A 19,474-nucleotide genomic window follows, 5' to 3' on the forward strand; every position below is an offset into this window, starting at 1 on the left:
AAATATGTGTCATTAGAGATTGAAGTTGAATTTTAGAGAACTGATTTTTAATTACATATTTTGAAACTGAATTAGGGGGAAAATGAATTCGAATCATGTAATATGAAATTCAATAAATCATGATTCAAACATTTTTTTTAAAAATGTGATTCAAATTCATTTCAGCAAGGGAAAAAAAATTGAAAATGAAAATGAATTTGAATCACATAATTTAAAAATAATTTGAATCAAAGAAATTTGAATCACATGCTTTGAAACTGAGTTTAAAATAAAATTGAAATGTGATTCAAATCCATTTCAGTGAGGAAAAAAATTAATTTGAATCACATCATTTGAAAATGAAGTTTAATCAAATCATTTTTAATTACATGATTTGAAATTGATTTAAAAAATGAATCACATAATTTGAAAACGAATTTTAACTAAACGACTTTAAGTTACATGACTTGAAACTGACTTTAAAAAAAGAAATATGATTCAAATTCATTTTAATTAGGAAATATGACTTTGAATCACGTCATTTGAAAATGAATTTAAAATATTGATTTGTATCAATTTTGATTTGATTTTCCCTAATTCAATTTCAAATATGCAATTCAAATTCCGTTTCCTACAATTCACATTCAGTTTGTACAGGGACACATACCTCTTGCCCATAGCAGGCTGGCACGGAGTTACGCAGAGAGCGTAGCTGTGGGCGGATCTGTGGCAGCCAGTAGCTGGCTGGGAGATCTCCATCGGCGACGTTAGCCAGACGGGCTAGCAATGACGGATAGGATTACTCCTGCCGGGGTCTGGATTGTGAGCCACCAGACATGATTTTATGGAGACCACCCTACAAGTAAGAGTTTTTACTCAAGTTACGAATGTAATTGTAGGGACTGTGGCGGTTTTGTCGGTGAAATAATGAGAGAAAGACAGGCAGAAAGGGTGGGTTTTCCTCTGTGAATGCAGCTACTTAGAGGAAGGAGGTCGACAGATTTTGAAGAATGCGTAAGCATCATTTTGTTTCCTGCTAGCTTTTCTCGTCAAATATCATCCTGTTTGATGCTAACTGCTCAGTGCTAGTAAATGATTTCGCCTCTTTGAATACACTTTTCTGGGTTTACGAATGAGCGGCTACAGCAGGACTGTGTGTATGACAGTGACAGCCATCTTCAGCAGCCTACATGTTCAGTAGCTGCCTACAGTATGGTTAGTAAAGGCGGAGCTGTGTATGTGTGTGTGTGTGTGTGTTTAATTCTCTGCTGAAGAATTAGGTTTGAAATGATTGCCGGTGTGGTGGAGTCTGTTTGGAGCTGGAGCACAGGGTGGTGTCGCAGAGTGGCATTTTCTGCCTTGTGATTAAAGGTCTTTGCCCACTGTTTATGACAGCAGTGGAGTGGCCTGTGCTGCCTTCAGGGACTCCTACCAAACACGTTCATCCGTCGGGAAAATTCAGTTTTTAACCCTTTAAAACCTGGAGCCACACCACTTTCCTTGTGCTGTTTCAGACTCCCAGAAGTATCTAAACCTTTGAAGTCTGAGCAAATTGTTGTGATTTCCTTGAAAAGCATGGGGAAATGCGATGAGTAACTTGGTAATAAATGTTTTATACAAATGAAATCTAAAAAAGATAGCTACAGAAAATTATTTTTTTTAAAAAGGCGAAAAATTATCCAGGTAAAAAAAGAAAAGAAAAAGCCCGGTAAAATCAGTATGTATAACTGTCTTTATTACATATTTGAAATTATTTTACCAAATGGGTAATTTCTGTGTTTGTTAGTTTATTTTGTAATAATAAAAATTGTATATTTTTTTCCACAATTATAATATCATCATTTTATAACAGGCCTTAACTTGAAAATTGTAGTATGCACAGATAAATATCACTGCAAGTATGCCAATTAAAAAACAAGAAAACAACAACAACAAAAATACAACCAAATGAGCACAGATAAAATAAATTAAACTAAACTAAACTAAACTAAAATAAAACGTTTACCTTCAAAACATTAATAAAGGGCTTTTTTGTACTGGGTTTTTAAACTTTCTTTCTTTCCTTCTTTCTTTCTTTCTTTCTTTCTTTCTTTTTTAACTAATTTTCAGCTTATTGTCTTGTACTTTTTTCTTGAAGGTTATTTCTTTATTCGTTGCGTACTGCCGTCTTCCCGTGTGTTTGAGAGAAACCAAGCCAATTTGGCAAGGTCTAAGTACTCGGAAATATCACAATGGGTAGTGAACAAAGCAGCAATACATACGATATATCAATTATACTGCAGTGACAAAAAAGTCTGGAAATGAGTGCGTCAGTCCTGTCACTTTCTATTTTAATAACTGTCGTAACAAAATAAGCTTTTTCAGATAAAAAGTGAACAATGATCACTATATTTTCGCCCCGGGTTATATTTCTAGATGTATTACATGTGTAGCTAATTCTGGGTTTTAGTGCCAGCGTGTTGTTCACGACGCGATCGTGATCCAGATTTTCAGACATCTGTGAAGGCGTCGTGTTACGTAATAGCGGAGGGCTGGGCATGCACGGAGCGGAGGGGGGAGTCGTAGGAGGATGCGTGCAAATACACACCAACTCCCGCACACAAAGTGGCTTTCTTACATTCTTGGATTTTGACAGCTTTTGTACACACGCACTGACTGACAGAGTCGGGACATTTTGACAAGAAGGAAAACGCGGAAACGAAGCGAGGATTACTCTGTTTTGTTTACCACTGCTGGTAAGACGCTCGGCTTCATATCTTATATTTAGTGTTCACATCAGAGATTTGAAATGTGAATTAGTGTTAAATCTGGACATGGAAACACAGATTCGGCCTCGCACGAGTCGCACGCGCGGCCCCGCAGAGGCAGCACAGTCTCGCGGACATCCTCTAATTGGTTTTTATGTGTAAGCTCCAGTCCAGATTCCAGCGTAATAAACCCAGCGATCACTTTGCTTTAGTTAATATTTGAGCCATTGTCATTCCAAAATGTTGCATTCAGGTGCAACATTTGGCTGCGACTCGCTGCTGTTCCTGTAGGAGCTGTGTGGTGTTTACATCAGGGCTGGACTATTAAAACCCGAGCCACGTGCTGCTGGTAGCTGGGGACCATGTGGCCGTTGTAAACACTGCTGCCTTGTGGGTCTTTATGTGCTCTAAAAGGCTTCTTTCTGTTTCTTTGACTACAAATTATGTCAGAAAAAGTGCCCTGAACGTGTGTTTGTAAGAAGTTTTTTGGGGGCTCGATGAAACCGCAGCAGTTAACTGGTTTGGCCAGGAGCCAGCATAGAGACTGTGTCGGGCTTCCATTGTGCTGAGGAGTAGAGTAGCTTATGTATTATGTAATGTCAGCAGCATTATTTACACGGAGCTCTCCGTCCAGCCGCCCCATACACTAATTTTTAAGTTATGACACTTATCAGCTGCAAAGTCAAAATTGTTACAGGAAAGGTCAGTTTCCCACATGATAAACAGGACAGTGTTTGGGATCACCAGCAGGTCATGTTCCTCACACACCTTTTTTTGACGCCTGTATGCACTAGTTAACCCTTGGAAAGCTGAGCAAATGAGCTTGATTTCATTCAGAAAAATAAAAAAGGGCAAAGAGCAAAATAACAAGAAATGACCCCAGAATTAACAAGAATTTAGTTCAAAGTTAAGAGAAAATAACCCCGAAAAATAGCATTTAAAAAAAGAACTTTTCTTTTTTTTTTAAAAAGTGCAAGATATTAAAATAGTAATAATGATGAATTTCTTTCTGTAGCATAATTTTAACTATATAATTTTAATTTTAAGTTTGGACATTCTGGTCTGGACATTTTCCTCCTAGTTTTTTGATAATTTCTTCATGATTTTAATTTCTTAATCTCTTGCATTTTTTTGAGAAATTTCTTGTGAAATTGCTAACTGCCTTTTCACCCTTGTTTTTGAAAGAGAATTTGCTCACATTTCAGAGGTTTAAATGCCTGTGAAAGGTGTCTGAATGTTGTCCAAAAAAAAAAAGAAAGTAGATCCATGCTTCAAAGGGTTAATGGGATAGTGACAGCAGAAGATGAGGGAATGGCTTTGTCAGTCGCTCTGTCAGATTTTCTTTTGTTTGAATGAGAGAACTTATTGAAATTTATTTCAAATGTAAAAAAAAGGAAAGAATTAACATATAGACATCCAACAACATACAGACATATCAGAAAAGAAGAAGGAAGAAGTGCAAACTTATTAAATCCCACCCCTTCTCCATCAGTTATTGAAAAATAATTGACCCGCTTCCATTTTTATATAGATTGAATTTTCTATAACTATATATATCTATATGTAAAGACATTTATGTTGCACAGAAAAAGAGGAAGATATACAAAAGGGAAATAATATTAAAAAATAGAACAAAATAAATAATTATACAGTAATCCCTGTAAACACCCATGTACCTCCATGAAAATCATATCCTTCCTTGTACATCTTTTTAATTTGGTTCATGTTTGAACATTGCTTGAATTCTATCTTCAAACTATTCCATAATTGTCAGGGATATGAGCCTGCTTAAACTCAGTGTACTGGCTGCAGGATATTGACATAATATCTTTAATTAAGAACCTTTTTGTTCTACATCATCGTGCAGGAAACAACCATTACACAATGGTTGTTTCCTCCATAGTGATCATTAACTAAAGCTAAAATTAGTGCAAAAATAACTTATTAATAACTATATCACTGGGTTCAAAGGCAGAATATTTTAGACAGTGTGAGAAGGCAGGCAGGAGGATTGTCGACGGACACAAATTGCATTTATCTGCTAATTAATATGCGTGCACTCTGTTTCTTTTCCAACATATGAATCAGGTCTGAAACTAGCATTTTTTCTCTTTTGTGATTAATATACATATTATTTTCTTAAGCCATCATTCTGTCAAAAACATTTAGAAAATTAAAACAAATAAATAAATAGTAATAAAAATGCAAGTCATGATTTTCCACATATCCAGGAGATATACTCTGATTGTTTGTTTTATTTGACCAGCACTTTAAACCCAAAGACACCCAGTTTACGATCATATATGCAGTCATATATGTTTCAGCTTGGGGTTTGGGGGTCGTCTTAATAACTGATGTGATTTGATTTTCTGCCAATCGATCAAGCAATTAAGTGACTAATCACTGCAACCCTAATCTACTCTCCAACCACATCACCACACCGAAGGAAGTGTGCATCTACTCATCACTGAGCTGAGCTGTACAGTTTGCTAGCTCAGTGGTGCTAGGTGAGTGAGCAGTAGATGCATGCTTCCTTCTGCGTGGAGTTGAAGAAAATAGTTCCTTTATGAAAGTGCTCGCAACAAGTTCTGTAGATTATCCTGAGTAACAGGATCATGATTTTTGTTTCTGATGATTTTTTTAAATGTATCTTTTGGCGCTTTGACCACCACAAGCCGAGTGCCATCTAGTTCCAAATACTGAAGAGAAGGCAGACATCTCTATGGTTGATATCTCCAACACTCTGCAACTCACACCAAAACTATCTGGACTGATAAACAGCACTACATGTAAGAGGAAAAATATGCATTTTTTATTTTAAGGGCGAACTGTCCCTTTAACCTTTTTTTTTTAAACCATCATAACACTTGTTTTTCAGCAGCTACATGCATTATAATGCTTTTACATGTGAACAGGAGTAGTAAAACAGTTATTTTATTTACATGATCAACAGGGGAGTTCTCATATTTGTACACTCACACGCACAAATTATGCTTTACACAAAGCACTTGCTCAACCTGAATTTGACTCATGAAAGAGTGCAATCAAGGGTTAATCCCTGTATGTCACTGTTAACACCAGACTGCAATCGTAGTACGTGCATCAAAGCTAAACACACACAGTCTCTCAGGATATTGTAAAATATGTTTGCTAAGAGAGTTTCCGACTCTTGAGTTCATTCAGAGTTGACTGCATGATGCTCACTGGAAAGTCAATGTTATTATAAGCAAAGCAGATTAACGCTTATGGATTCTTTTGTTTGATCATGGAAATGTAACGCAGCAACTCATTACGTATGTAGTTAGGTAAAGATAAGAGTACTAGCGGTGGCAGCAAACATCTGCTGTAAGGTTATAGTAAGCCTTTAATTCATGTTGTATTGCAGAAACTGCTTTATATAATGTCAGACTACAGCTAAAGGGATATTAAAAAAAAAGTCAACATCATTGTAAGTGTGGTTTACTGAGAATATTTTCACCGCTTTACCTCCCGTCAGACAGCCCGTTCCAACGGGAAAACTGTTAACGGTGTTAGTCCCCCATCGATACTCTCACCAAAGCCACCAGACTCCAGTGACAGAAACAGTCATTTTAGCTCTTGGAGCAAAGGAGCTGCTGGTCTACAGCTGCTTCGATCACTTTGTGGGTTTCTGTTCCCACTTAAAAAAACTGAACTATCCCTTTAAACCCAGAATAGAGGCACTCTCTCTCTCTCTCTCTCTCTCTCTCTCTCTCTCTTTTCTTACTTTTTATCAATAGTTTTGAAAGCAGTAAATTCAGTGACCAGTATAAACATTTACGAATGAAAATAATGATACAAGTAGGTACTAACCAGACAGACACAAATAAAATAAAATAAAATAAAATAAAATAAGATAAAATAAAATAAAATAAAATAAAAATTAAACACAAGTATGAACGCTTACAGGGGTTTTCCTAAATAGTTATATAATAAAGCTGAAGATTTGCATGAATTAATAGTTGTGATTATTTTTTTGTTACATGTCTTTAAGTCTGATACTGTTTTAAAATATATATATATGATTTATGAATGTAAAATTTATTTAGAATAATGAGCACATTAATTATGAACTGAAAATTCTTTTAGAAATTTGGATTTTTGAATAATGGTAATATATTGGCTTCTTTGAGTGAAATGTTCTTGCCAAAATGTCTTTGGAGAATTAACTGAAACGCAGTCCAGAAGATCGTCACATGTTCACATTAAAAAAATAGGTATTCTGGTGTTTTTACATACAGAATGGAAGCAGTGATGTAAGGCCAGCTCTGATAATGAGTGTTAATTAATTCAGACCAGCTTCCATCGCTGTAATGAGCTAATGACTTGTCGGGTTCTGGATACATTTAGGGAAAGTTGTGTGGAGATTCAAGGGCATGCTCGAGTGTGACAGTATGCAGATCAGCGTGTATGTAGCAGAGAGCCTGCTGAGACAAACAAGGTGCCTAAACGCTCTGTCTGAGGGTCGGAGGTCACTGATTAGGAGAAGGCGACTGTCTGCGTGGCTCCTCAAGCCAGACTGTGTCCTTCTGATCTCTCCTCACCTAAACCTCGCCCCCCTCACACCACCTCCTCCCTTTGTCTCACTCGCTGTCTCTCGTCCTCCCTCTGTCACACACACACTCGCTCTACTTTTGTCTCATTAATATTATTGCCATCTGCTCCATATGTAACAGGCCAATTAGAGAGATGCACTTTGACCCTACCTGTCCACATTTAATTTGAAAGTCTACAGCCATCCTCTGCACACTCTTCCTCCCTCACACACACACATGTATAACCGCAGCGTGCTTATAGGCTATCCAGACTTTGACCTTTCATTGTTGTCTCCCTGCAGGGCCTGAGCTGATTTGTCAGCCTTGTGTAGGTTTGGTTTTCACCCCCCGAGTGTCCTCTGGATATCAGCTGACCATGGTGGTCTGAGCAGGGGAAAGCCTGGCACGGTGTTTATTCACTCTGACACGGCAAGGCTTGACCAAGAGAGGAGCAGGAGAGGAGACGGACCGGCGCAAAGAGAAAAAGCATATTTAAACACAAAATGTCTCAAAACAGAGAACTGGTGGTTTTCTACATAAACTATAAACTCTCCCAGAGAAACTATCCTCTCAACCACATGGGACTCATAGAGCCTACAAACAGGACTGACGGGGGGGAGGAAGGGTTGGGCGAGGAGCAGCGGGTAGCGACGCACCCCAATGGGACTTTTAACGGTATGAGTCCCGGGACCCCGCCGGCATCCCCGCTGCGGCAGCAACAGTTGCCGTCGACGACGAGCCTGGACGCGGTGAAAGAGGCGCTCCGGGACTCGGCCAACGAGTTCGAGCTGCGGTACGCCCGCGCCTTCAGCGATCTGCACCACCAGCTGCACATCACGCCGGCCACGGCCTACCAGAGCTTCGAGAACGTGATGGATGAGGTGTTCCGGGACGGAGTCAACTGGGGGCGCATCGTGGGGCTTTTCGCTTTTGGCGGGGCGCTGTGCGTGGAGTGCGTGGAGAAAGAGATGAGTCCGCTGGTGGGCAGGATCATAGAGTGGATGACGGTGTACCTGGACAACCACATTCAGCCCTGGATCCAGAGCCAAGGAGGATGGGTGAGTCTCTCACACACCAAAACATACACAGAGAAAAGTGTGTTCAGGTGCTCGTGGTGTGATGTTGTGTGCTTGTGCTGTAAAGCCTCTTTCACACTCTTCAATATTATGAGGTTTTTTAATTTTTTTTTTGAAATGCGTGTGTCCCCTTTGTATCATTCTGTGTCCCCTCTCCAAATTCTGAGGTTTTTGCAGTTCCATAAAGGCAGCATAGGCAGAGCTTTCAGTGAGTTCTTTGAGGATTCCTATGGTCATGAAATTCCTGGAAAAGTTATAAAATAAAGAAAAAATGTTTCCCAGGCCTGGAAATGGTTTGGAATTAACAGATTGTTTTGGAAAAGTTGAGAATAGACATTGTTTTGGCTACTGTTTAAAATATGATGATAAAAATCCTAAGACATGCCTATCATTACATGTTGTTTGTGGTTGTTATCTACACACTGAGATTTTAAGATTATTCCCGGTGATTCAATCAAATATTCATATTTGAAGTAAAAATGTGTGGGAACTCAATTTTGTTTTCTCTCAGCAGCAGTTTGTGACTCCAGGGGTGGATAATTGATCTGTTGATTTGTTCAGAGCTGATCAGATCATATTGATGAATGAGAGGAGCAGCTGTTGTGAGTGAATACAAACTTTTTGACTTGACAGAATAAACGGCTGTCTTTCACGTTCAGTTGTGCCTGAGCCTCTACTGCTCCGTCTGTGCCCAGAGTACACTCTGCACTCTTCGAGTGTGGTGCAGTGCATAACCCAAGGGTATATATATTTTCAACAGAGCACCTAATAAATTATCTAGCTGCAAGAATAGAAAATCCATTTGTGGTTTCAGATGTGTTAGTCATTGTGAGCTGCCATAAATAAATGACTGTGTGGGGAAACCCTGAATTATATGGCTAAGGTAAGCTGAGGTCGCCTAAATGGAAAACGTCTATGTTGACACTTTTTCTCCACATCACTGGCAGCAACACAGGAGAAAAGCGGTCACCTGGAAAACAAGTAAGGTCCTTATTTTTCGAACTAGTTCTGGAAAGCGCGCATGGATGGTCATTGCTTTTGTTGATATGATAGCAGTTTTGTTGTGTGTGCCGTTTCATGTGTGACTCTGTTTGTATCCACCTGGCTTGACCTCCAGCGACACTCTGTTATTGGTGATGAGTTGTCTCTCGCTGGAGAGAGAAAATCCAGAGCACTGTTTTTATTCTACATGTTTAGACTTATCTTACACAGATGGGGCCAGATAAGCCAGCTCGCTAACATTTCAACTGTATCAGCCTCCGTGCGATTGTGACATGGCAGAGGGGTGGGGTCGACTCTGCGGCCAGCGGGGGAATAAAGACTTCAGATTAGATAGAACAGAGAGGACCAAGATAACAGGCAGCACTCTCAAGGTATAAAAAAACCCATCTGTGCTTTAAACGTTAAAAACAGAATGTTTGTGTGGTCAGCAGCTGGTTCAGCTGTTCTCTAATTGATCAGCAGCACGGGGCTCAATGAGCTGAATCGAAGTGGGAGCTTAACAGGCTACATCAGGGCTTTGTAGCTCTCTGCAGCCCGGCCGCCTGGGGATCGAAGTTCTCTCATCACAGGGTGGGATGAAGTCCAGGGCTTTTACAGATAGCCCTTTGTTTTACTCCGGTCAGTTGATTGGCTCTGTGCTTTGTGCTTTTTTTTTCTTTCTTCTTCCACTATCTGTCCATTTTTCCTCCCCTGCCCTGTCCTGTCCTCTCTTCTCTTATGTTCTTCACCAAGCCAGCTGCATGCACATGAAAGCGTGTTTTTTGTGGAAAGCGATGCTGTCCTGGTACTGAGAGTCCCTGTGTTTGTGTGCGTGTGCATGTGTGTGCACATGCGCTCATGAACATCTCCAGGACAGTTAAGGTCAGCTCTTTTCCTTTGTGCCGGCCATTTGATGGTATGAAGGAGAGTGGGCTGAGGAGAGGGGTTGTTTATATCCACTGCAGCGCTGTATAAGTCCAGGTCGGAGGTCGATCCTATGGAAACTGACATCCAGGTGGCTGAGCAGCGTACCTGGAAGAAAATCTCTTTCGGCAGACAGTGACTTTGCTGTTGTTTGTTCAGCAGAGGTAGAATGTATTTATTTAAATGTTGGAAAGGAGAAAACAGAGGAGAGAGGGATAGTCAGGATGAGGTTATGGAAACAGTTTGACAGGATATGATTTATGATAGTAAAGGCGAAAGCTTTGCAACGTATGGATGTTAGCTGTTCCTTTGTTGAAGGGATGCTGTAGCATCTTTCTCAGCAGCTCACAGAGGTCTGTTCTCATAAATACACAAACACTTCACTTCTCTTGTCCATGTTTTTAGCCGCACCAGCAGTGGATCAGCTCCGTTTCAGTGCACCAGTGCACCGCTTAACACTTAATGGCGAGAGCTTGCAAAGTTTTTTGAATGAAGTTTAATCTGTCAGCCAGCGGCAGCAACCACGCACCTGACAGCTAACAAAACAAACCACAATAGACACGATTACATGGAGCCTACTAAAAAAGCTGATAAATAGATGATAAATATCCAGTTAAGCGTTAGTTTGACTTCAGACTTCAGGGGAAAAGAGTCTCGGGCTGCGTGTCTCTCATGGTCAGTACAAGAGTTGCTAGCCCTGTCAAGTTATTAGATTAATCGTTTTTACCCACGTCACACAGCTGCTCCGTTTATATGCGCTGACGCATGTAAACGGAGCGATGTACAGAAATCTAGTAGATTATGTGGGCCAAAACACTTAATATTTAATATTCTTGTGTTCGACTGGCCCCACCCCACTCCCCGTCTTTGGATTTTATTCGTCTTTATCAACATTTTGTTACAAAAAGTCCTTAAAGCTCCCCCATATATTTTGAAAAACATCAGTTGATTATTATTTTGTTGTGATTATTACTTGGCATAATCATATCTAAACAACTGTTAGTCAAGTTAGAGTAGGTACTCTTGCCAACGAAAATAGATCAGCACTGAAGAGGTTGTTGTAATGGTTAATCTAGTGTCTCATCCTGATTACTCATAAATATTTTTACCACTGATGTTATCAGTGCAGTGTAATCAACACATCTCTCATGTGTGGTTGATCTCTATGATCTCATGCGCTTAATATCACCTAGGCACCCACACACACACTCAAACACAGCAACACACGCTGCACGCTGTAGCTGCGCGCTTTAGCTTTGCGCTGTAGCTGAGCGCTGTAGCTGAGCGCTTTAGCTTTGCGCTGTAGCTGTGCGCTGTAGCTGAGCGCTGTAGCTGTAGCTGTGCGCTGTAGCTGAGCGCTGTAGCTGTGCGCTGTAGCTGTGCGCTGTAGCTGTAGCTGTGCGCTGTAGCTGAGCGCCAGCTGTAGCTGTCTTGCGCTGTAGCTGTAGCTGGCCAGAAGCTGTCTGCGCTGTAGCTGTGCGCTGTAGCTGTGCGCTGTAGCTGAGCGCTGTAGCTGTGCGCTGTAGCTGTAGCTGAGCGCTGTAGCTGTGCGCTGTAGCTGAGCGCTGTAGCTGTAGCTGTGCGCTGTAGCTGAGCGCTGTAGCTGTAGCTGCACGCTGTAGCTGTAGCTGTGCGCTGTAGCTGAGCGCTGTAGCTGCGCGCTGTAGCTGCACGCTGTAGCTGCATGCTGTAGCTGCACGCTGTAGCTGTAGCTGCGCGCTGTAGCTGAGCGCTGTAGCTGCGCGCTGTAGCTGCACACTGTAGCTGCATGCTGTAGCTGCACGCTGTAGCTGCATGCTGTAGCTGAGCGCTGTAGCTGAGCGCTGTAGCTGTAGCTGTGCGCTGTAGCTGAGCGCTGTAGCTGCGCGCTGTAGCTGCACACTGTAGCTGCATGCTGTAGCTGCACGCTGTAGCTGCATGCTGTAGCTGCACGCTGTAGCTGCACGCTGTAGCTGAGCGCTGTAGCTGCGCGCTGTAGCTGCACACTGTAGCTGCATGCTGTAGCTGCACGCTGTAGCTGAGCGCTGTAGCTGAGCGCTGTAGCTGTAGCTGTGCGCTGTAGCTGAGCACTGTAGCTGTAGCTGTAGCTGCACGCTGTAGCTGTAGCTGTGCGCTGTAGCTGCGCGCTGTAGCTGTAGCCGAGCGCTGTAGCTGTGCGCTGTAGCTGCGCGCTGTAGCTGTAGCTGTAGCTGTGCGCTGTAGCTGAGCGCTGTAGCTGCGCGCTGTAGCTGCACGCTGTAGCTGCATGCTGTAGCTGCACGCTGTAGCTGTGCGCTGTAGCTGGCTTGCATGCCAGCGGAACCTTGACTTGGAGAAGTGAATGACTTCATCTGAAATGCTGAATGGACCGTTACGTTGGAAGTATCCACTGGTACGGTTTCACTTCTCGCTGCTGCCGGATAACATTGTCTTGAGCACATGACACTACCACTTCCTTCCCTTCTTAGCTGGGCATAATTCACTTTTATTCTGTTTTTGATCGCTCAGAGAGAGAACTGGCTTGATATGTGTCCCGTGTTATGTGTTCAGAAGTAGACACACTTGCCTCAAGGGGTTTTCCCAAGCTGTGGTGGCAAAACTAAAATACACAATTCAGTAGGTGGTTTGTCATCACCGTCCTGCCATTTCTTCCCATCACTCTACAGCTTCTCCCCTCTTTGTCACAATATCATTATGATCTCTTTTTTTCTGGGTTCAAAGTCAATCTACACTTCACCTGAAACGTACCAGAGTCTCTGAGTAAACCCACGTGAGACTTTGTTTTTCTTTTTTCTGTCTTTTATTTCCCTCTTTCTTCCCTCCCTCCCTCCCTCCCCCGAGTCTCCTCACAGGGATGAAGCACGGAGCCCTTGGCAGATGTGGGAACCTGAGTGTAGCTGTGAGGCAGGTGTGCCCTGAGTGTTAGCTGATGAAATATTAGTCTGCTCTAAGCAGCAGCAAGGTCACTTTCACTCACTTGCTCAATCACTCTGTCACCATCTTATTGTTGCTTGCCAAGTCTCTTGTTTGTGTTTGCGTTTGGACGGATTGTGACACAGAAAGCAGAGGAAAAAAATTACAGAAAATGAACAGTTTGTTAGTAGGTGATGCTCCAACAAGAGAATATATATAATTAATTCCTGAGCTCAGGGGTGTTTCCCCAAAAGTTTTGGATTAAAAAAAAAAAAAAAATTGTGGTCATCAATTCCATAATTTAATACTTTAGTGTTCACATGTTAACGCCTTATCAGGAAAGTTGTAGTTTCTCCAGTATAACTGAAAATGATCACCCCATTCTGTCTAGAGATGAGACTTGACTAACTGATGAGTAGATAATGCAAAATGGCAAACATTTTCTAGTATTAAATTTAATGTTTGTTTTTGTCTTTTATTTTGGTGGGCTCGATATCTTTAAGTTTTATGTATTTTGTTAGATAAAACATGCTGTTTGAATACATTACTGTGAGCTGCGGAAAATTATAATGCACATTTTTCAATATTTTCTTACATTTCGTAGACAAAGATTGAAATTTATTCTACTTATTCATAACTTATTCTTAGTAGTGATAATTACCAGAGGCCCCCGAATATGATATCATAAGGTTACGTAAGTCACAATATGATATTATCACAATACTCAAGTCCTGGGACAATATTATAACGATACTTAAGTTAAGATAAGATATTACGATGATCATTAAGCCATTATATTATTGCAATTAATTTTTTTTTTTTATTCTGAGTATTGCGATATATTGCAATTTAGTACCTTTTTTTCCAACAACAGCTGCAACATTTGTTTTGATAAAATAAAGTTTTCAGTCTGTTTAGCTCCATATCTTTGGGTTACAGGTTTTGGTCAGTTAAACAGGCTGTTTGAATACATCTCTATGGGATGTGGGAAATTATAATTGACATTTTTCAATATCTTCTACATTTCTTAAACAAAAATTTAAATAAATTCTACTTACTCTATTTAATATCTAATTCTTAGGGGTTTGAATCATGAGAGGCCCTGCAATATGAATTTATCACGATACCCACGTCACAATATATTATCAAGATACACAAGTCCCAATACAATATTATGATACTTCACTATTGCAATACTTAAGTCATATTATTGTGATTAAAACATGTAGCAATATTCAGAGTATTGCAATAGATTGCAAGTTAATACCTGTTTTTCAGCTATAACTGCAAGTATTATCTAATGAGATACAGTTTTTACTCTATTCATCTCACCTCACTGATTTTTATTGTAGACAGTTGTATCAATACGACTGATACAGCAATCGATTTTATTCTTCTAATAGCCTACCAAAAGTTCAATTTGTATTTGTAATGTTAATAAATTGTTAAATAAAAAAATTGCCACTTGACATTTCTGTATCGATATATTGCCACGTAAAAATATTGCGATGCTATGCTGTATCGATACCCCCCAACTTTTTTCCACTTATTCTGCCTATTTACATGTTTTTTCAGTACAGAACTTAAAGAAGAAAAAGTGCAACAGCCTTTTGAACTGGTGAAATAGTGGAGGTGACAGTTAAATATTGAAAAGTGAAAGGTGTTTTTCACAACAGAGCAAAACCCCCGCTGTCAGAAAAACTGATAGAGGCTCAGCCTAAATGATCCCGCCGGAGCTTATTTTGCAGCCTCCACTGTCCGGGATGCTGAGATATTTGATATGAGCTCGGGATGCGAGATAAATACGCTCAGCCAGATTCTCCCTCCACAGCTCATGGTGTTAAAAGAAGCGCAGGAGTAAAGCCATATATTGTCAGATAATAAACCTTGGCAGGCAGCAGAGGTAGAGACAGTACCATCGACCTAATAATGCTGTTTCCAGCAGAGCAGGCGATGGCAGTGATTACTCAGTGGAGATTGAGCCGCCTCCGGGTGGGGGTACGGGGTTATTACCAATTATAGATGAATAATATCTCAACCTGCTACTAGGGGAAACAATGTTTTTTTCCCTCTGACAGACTAATAAAGGCTAAACTCATTTAGAAGAACCACACTGCCACGGTCTGGAGATGCTTGGCTGGAGCTAGATGGGGGCGAGGGGCACGGGGAGGGGGTTCCAGTAGAGAAACGAGGGAAAAAAACAGACCATTATCCCAGTTGTTCTGCTTTGTGCTGTCGACGGTCTCTGTAAGGTCAAAGAAAAGTTAACTACAAGAAAAATGTCCTCAAGCGGTCAAGTCTGTCTATATGGCCTATTTATCTTGGCCTTTTTTTCTCACCTCTGCTACTTATGGCTATATACAGTACATGTTATTTTGCACTTAAATAATAAGTTGTATAAGTAAGCTGACATTCTATATTTTTCTTAGCGTCAAAAAAATCTCAAGAAAAGAGAAGCACTAATGAACTCATCCTATTGTCTGTGTATCACAGCCTGATATATCTTCACTATAGCTCCATTGTTTTCCAAAAACTATTAAAAAGACATCAGCGAGCCACACTGTGTCATTACATGGCATGCTCCTTCTATATTGTGATATATAAAATATCACAATAACAATATGACGTGATACATAAACATTTAATACGGTGTACTCTGTTCTTTCTGCTTCTGTCCATAAACTGCTAAAATATGACACATTGCTTGTTGAATTAAAAAATACATGTTTTTTTCCCTTAATTGAACATTGAACTGAACCCAAAAGGCACCAATAATTAAAAAAAGAACACATGATTTGTATTGATATCCTCCTTTTTATTTACTAGAAAAAAAAATCCCTGAATGCAATATTGCAGACTTGTGTGATATGTATCACAATGACAATAAAAAAAAAAAAAACATCAAGAATTGATTTTTTTTGTCCGGCCCTTAGAGCTGGGTCGATTTTTATATAATAATAATAATAATAATAATAATATTTTTATTTATTTTTATTGTTTTATTTTTACTGGTCTGGTCCAGTGTACAAGTTTGACTTTAAGCGAAACAGCATTTGAAATTGACTTTCTGCAAATCTAAAAAGTAGCCTACATCAGCAGTCTGTGCAAACAGCATTATGGCGCTACTACTAATACTTGCAGTTACAGTGTAAAAAAAGGTAATAACTGGCAATATATCACAATACTCAGAATACTGCAACATGTTTTAACTGTAATAACGTGACTTAAGCCTAACATCTCTCTGTTTCTGCCTTTTCATGGGATAGGTTGACAAAACTAGAGATACACAACATGAGGCAGGGTTCCATTGACCCTCAAATTGTGCAAATTGAAATTGCGAACATAAAATACATACATATAATATAAATATGTCAGTTTTGAAAAAACTCACACTTGCATGAGGTGGTAGTTCAGGCAACTTGAGAAAGCCATATTTTGCAAAACTGCAGTAGAAACACTTTTTTTCTATTTTACAGGTCACTTGTACAAAAAAGAGTCACATGACATTCTAAAAACATGGCATGGTATGTGTGGACGGCGGAAGAGAGACTGAGATCATAAGCCCTCCTACGTGGCCTCTCCCATGTCAGGGGAGGCTCGCCTTTCCATTATCTCTCACTTAACATGCCTTTGATTTTATATAATGACGGCTAGTGCGGTGGCTGCAATAGACATAAAGCTGCTAATGTTATCGCCAAAGGAGAAGTCGCATAACTTCACTCAATAGAAATGCAGTTGTGTTGCAATTGTTTTTTATCGAAATTTCGAAAATAAAGTTTTGTGCAAATCTGTAATGGAAGGCCACCTAGTGTGACAAAAACAGCGTGTTTATCTGTGATTGTGAATGTGTGCAGGTCGGCTGTGCCGTAAAATGGGTTAGACACTGAGGCTGTAATTAAAGGCCCATGGAGGGCGACTCCATTGACTTGTTTTGACAAGGAAAACACCTGAGCTTCCTTTGTGCCATTCTCCTTGACAGACTTATTTTCTTTCTCTCTCTCTCTCCATCTCTCCCCCTCTCTCCCTCTCCCTCTCCTCCTCTCTTGCTGTAATTAACATGCACATAAGATAGGCAGTTAGATCCACAGAGTCGTCTGTCAGACTACCCTACCGGAGAAGAGAAGGAAATCTCCCCCTTGGGACCTATCCAGCCCGCCTCCATCTCTCTCTCTTTCTCTCGCACTCTCTCTTTTCGTCTCAAACCCGCCCCCCTCCCTTCATCTTCTGTACATCACCCCCTCTGCTTGTCCCTCCACCTCCTCTGTACACACCCCTCCCACTGCCGCTGATCGATTTCCGACCCTTATTTTTCTGTCTTCCTCCTTCCCCCTCCTCTTCTATTCATCATTTTTGAGCTCTTTTTTTCACCCTTGTCTGCCCTTCCTCCCCTCTCCCTCCTCCTCCTCTACGTCCATCCATCTCTCGTCCACCTTGCAGACCGCAGTGGCTACACATATTACAGAGCAGACATGCTACCACACGCCTCGTCAATCTGGCCGTTAACCCCTCGCACCCGTGTTCCACTGCTTTTTCACATGTTTGTCAGTTTGTTTACCCAAAACACACACTGCCTGTTATTGATTCCCTCCGACTTGATCCCTGCTCAATACCCCCGCACCTCCACCCCCACCTGTGCAGCTGCCACCATCCCTTCATCTTTCCCTTCATCCCACTTCTCCATCCCATCCTCCTCCTCTTCCCTTTATCGCTAATGACTCATGTGTGGCTAATTAGGAGATGTTTTTATTTTTTTAACCTCTCTGGGTTTCTATTCGAGGACAGTGTTTTGCTCGTGGAGGAAAGTTTCCATGCACTGATTGTATGTTTGTATGTAATCACACATGTGGCGCGGGCTGTTGTTGTGGAATACATTTGAGCGTTTTATTGTATGGTGGCACGCTGCAGAGGGGAGGGGACGGCGGTGCCGAGTCAGACTGGTCATGTGACTCTCTCAAACAAAGGACCTGTGGCCACATACACACACGCAGGAATTTGCCTTGCTGGCTTTTTTGGTTTTGCCCACAGGTGTGTCGTCGCTGAAAAAGGACGCCACAGATCCAGAAGCGACTTTGTCATTGTGTCACTCTTTAACTTTGGACACACAGAACACACACACACACACACACACACACACAGAACACACACAGACAATGCTCCTGAAAAGCTTTTTGCATTGGATCAATGGCGGCCACTTTTGTTCGAGTGCCGTCAATAAACGCCTCTGCGTGGTGGGCGGTTCTATGCAGATTGATCTCTGAATGTTTTCGGATGAATGTAGCTGCTCAGCCATAGATGTTGTTTTCGTATGCATCGGTTTAAGCTCACGCATTAGTTTTTCATGATCTGTGAGATCTGGCGTGTGTGTGTGTGTGTGTGTGTGTGTGTGTGTGTGTGTGTGTGCGTGTGCGTGTGCGTGTAATCAGTGTTGTGTATCATAGTCACAGCTTGAAAATAGCAGCTAACAGATTGTGTGATTCAGTTGCCTCCAGCTCCATGACGAGAACATTGGGGACATGTCACATGTTTTTAGGTGGGCTTTGGTCGTGTTTATGTGAGGACGTGAAGATATAGACCCTCCTGTTTGCCTTTAAGGAGAGGGACGGGCCAAGCCATTCCTGTGTGCGTGCAGGAGGCAGTTATACGCTCACATGTGAGGAAACTGGGCTGTACCATTCCTGCACGATGGTTCATTCTGCCTTTTGCCCTATTTTAGATGTGACAAACAAATACAACAGAACTTAACATGTGGATAGATTTTAGAGAAAATTTGCACTTTATGAGTTTTTAAGGAGCACTGTGTAAGATTTAGGGGGATTTAGTGGCATTTAGTGATGAGGACTGCAGATTGCAACCAGCTTAAACTTCTCAGAATTCTTTCAGTGTTCACTGTTGAGGAGGTTTTGGTCAGAGGCCAAATTATATGCAAAGGTCTCTACCTCTTCACCCCCCCCAAAAAAATATTTAATTTGATTTGAAGTGGTAAAAAAAAAATGAATTAAGGTGTTTCACTTTAGAAATCGGTGTTTCATAACTCCTGGTCACGAAATTCTTAGAATGACAAAGTTTTCTAAGAAATTTCCCTTAAAGTTCAGTAAATCCTGGCAAAGATAAGTTATTCACAAATCATCTTAAAGAGAGTGCTTAAGGTGAAATACTGTTAGCAGTGGAGATGAGGACTTTCAGGAGACTAAAGAGTTTTTTAAGCAGAAGAGAAAATAACAGAAAGACGAAGTTGAAGGACAAAATATTCTCTAAACGCTGAATAACAGTGAGTTAATGAACCGCTACACATTAGATGGTGCAGGGTTGAAAATAAACTTTT

The 19,474-nt window shown here is 40.9% G+C and overlaps 1 protein-coding gene across 1 annotated transcript in view; it reads left to right on the top strand.

Moving 5' to 3' along the window:
• Positions 1–682: 682 nt before the first annotated feature.
• The window catches only part of bcl2l1 (BCL2 like 1), a 40,189-nt gene continuing 21,397 nt past the window's right edge, over positions 683–19,474 (top strand). The window contains exons 1-2 of the mRNA XM_042491541.2: positions 683–841; positions 7,582–8,337. Of these exons, the coding sequence (XP_042347475.2) occupies positions 7,783–8,337 (555 nt within the window). The 5' untranslated portion in view covers positions 683–841; positions 7,582–7,782. The remainder of the gene's footprint in view (positions 842–7,581; positions 8,338–19,474) is intronic.

This window comes from Plectropomus leopardus, chromosome 9 (genome assembly GCF_026936395.1).
Source record: "Plectropomus leopardus strain MGB_pleo_1.0 chromosome 9, ASM2693639v1, whole genome shotgun sequence".
Classification (NCBI taxonomy): domain Eukaryota; kingdom Metazoa; phylum Chordata; class Actinopteri; order Perciformes; family Serranidae; genus Plectropomus; species Plectropomus leopardus.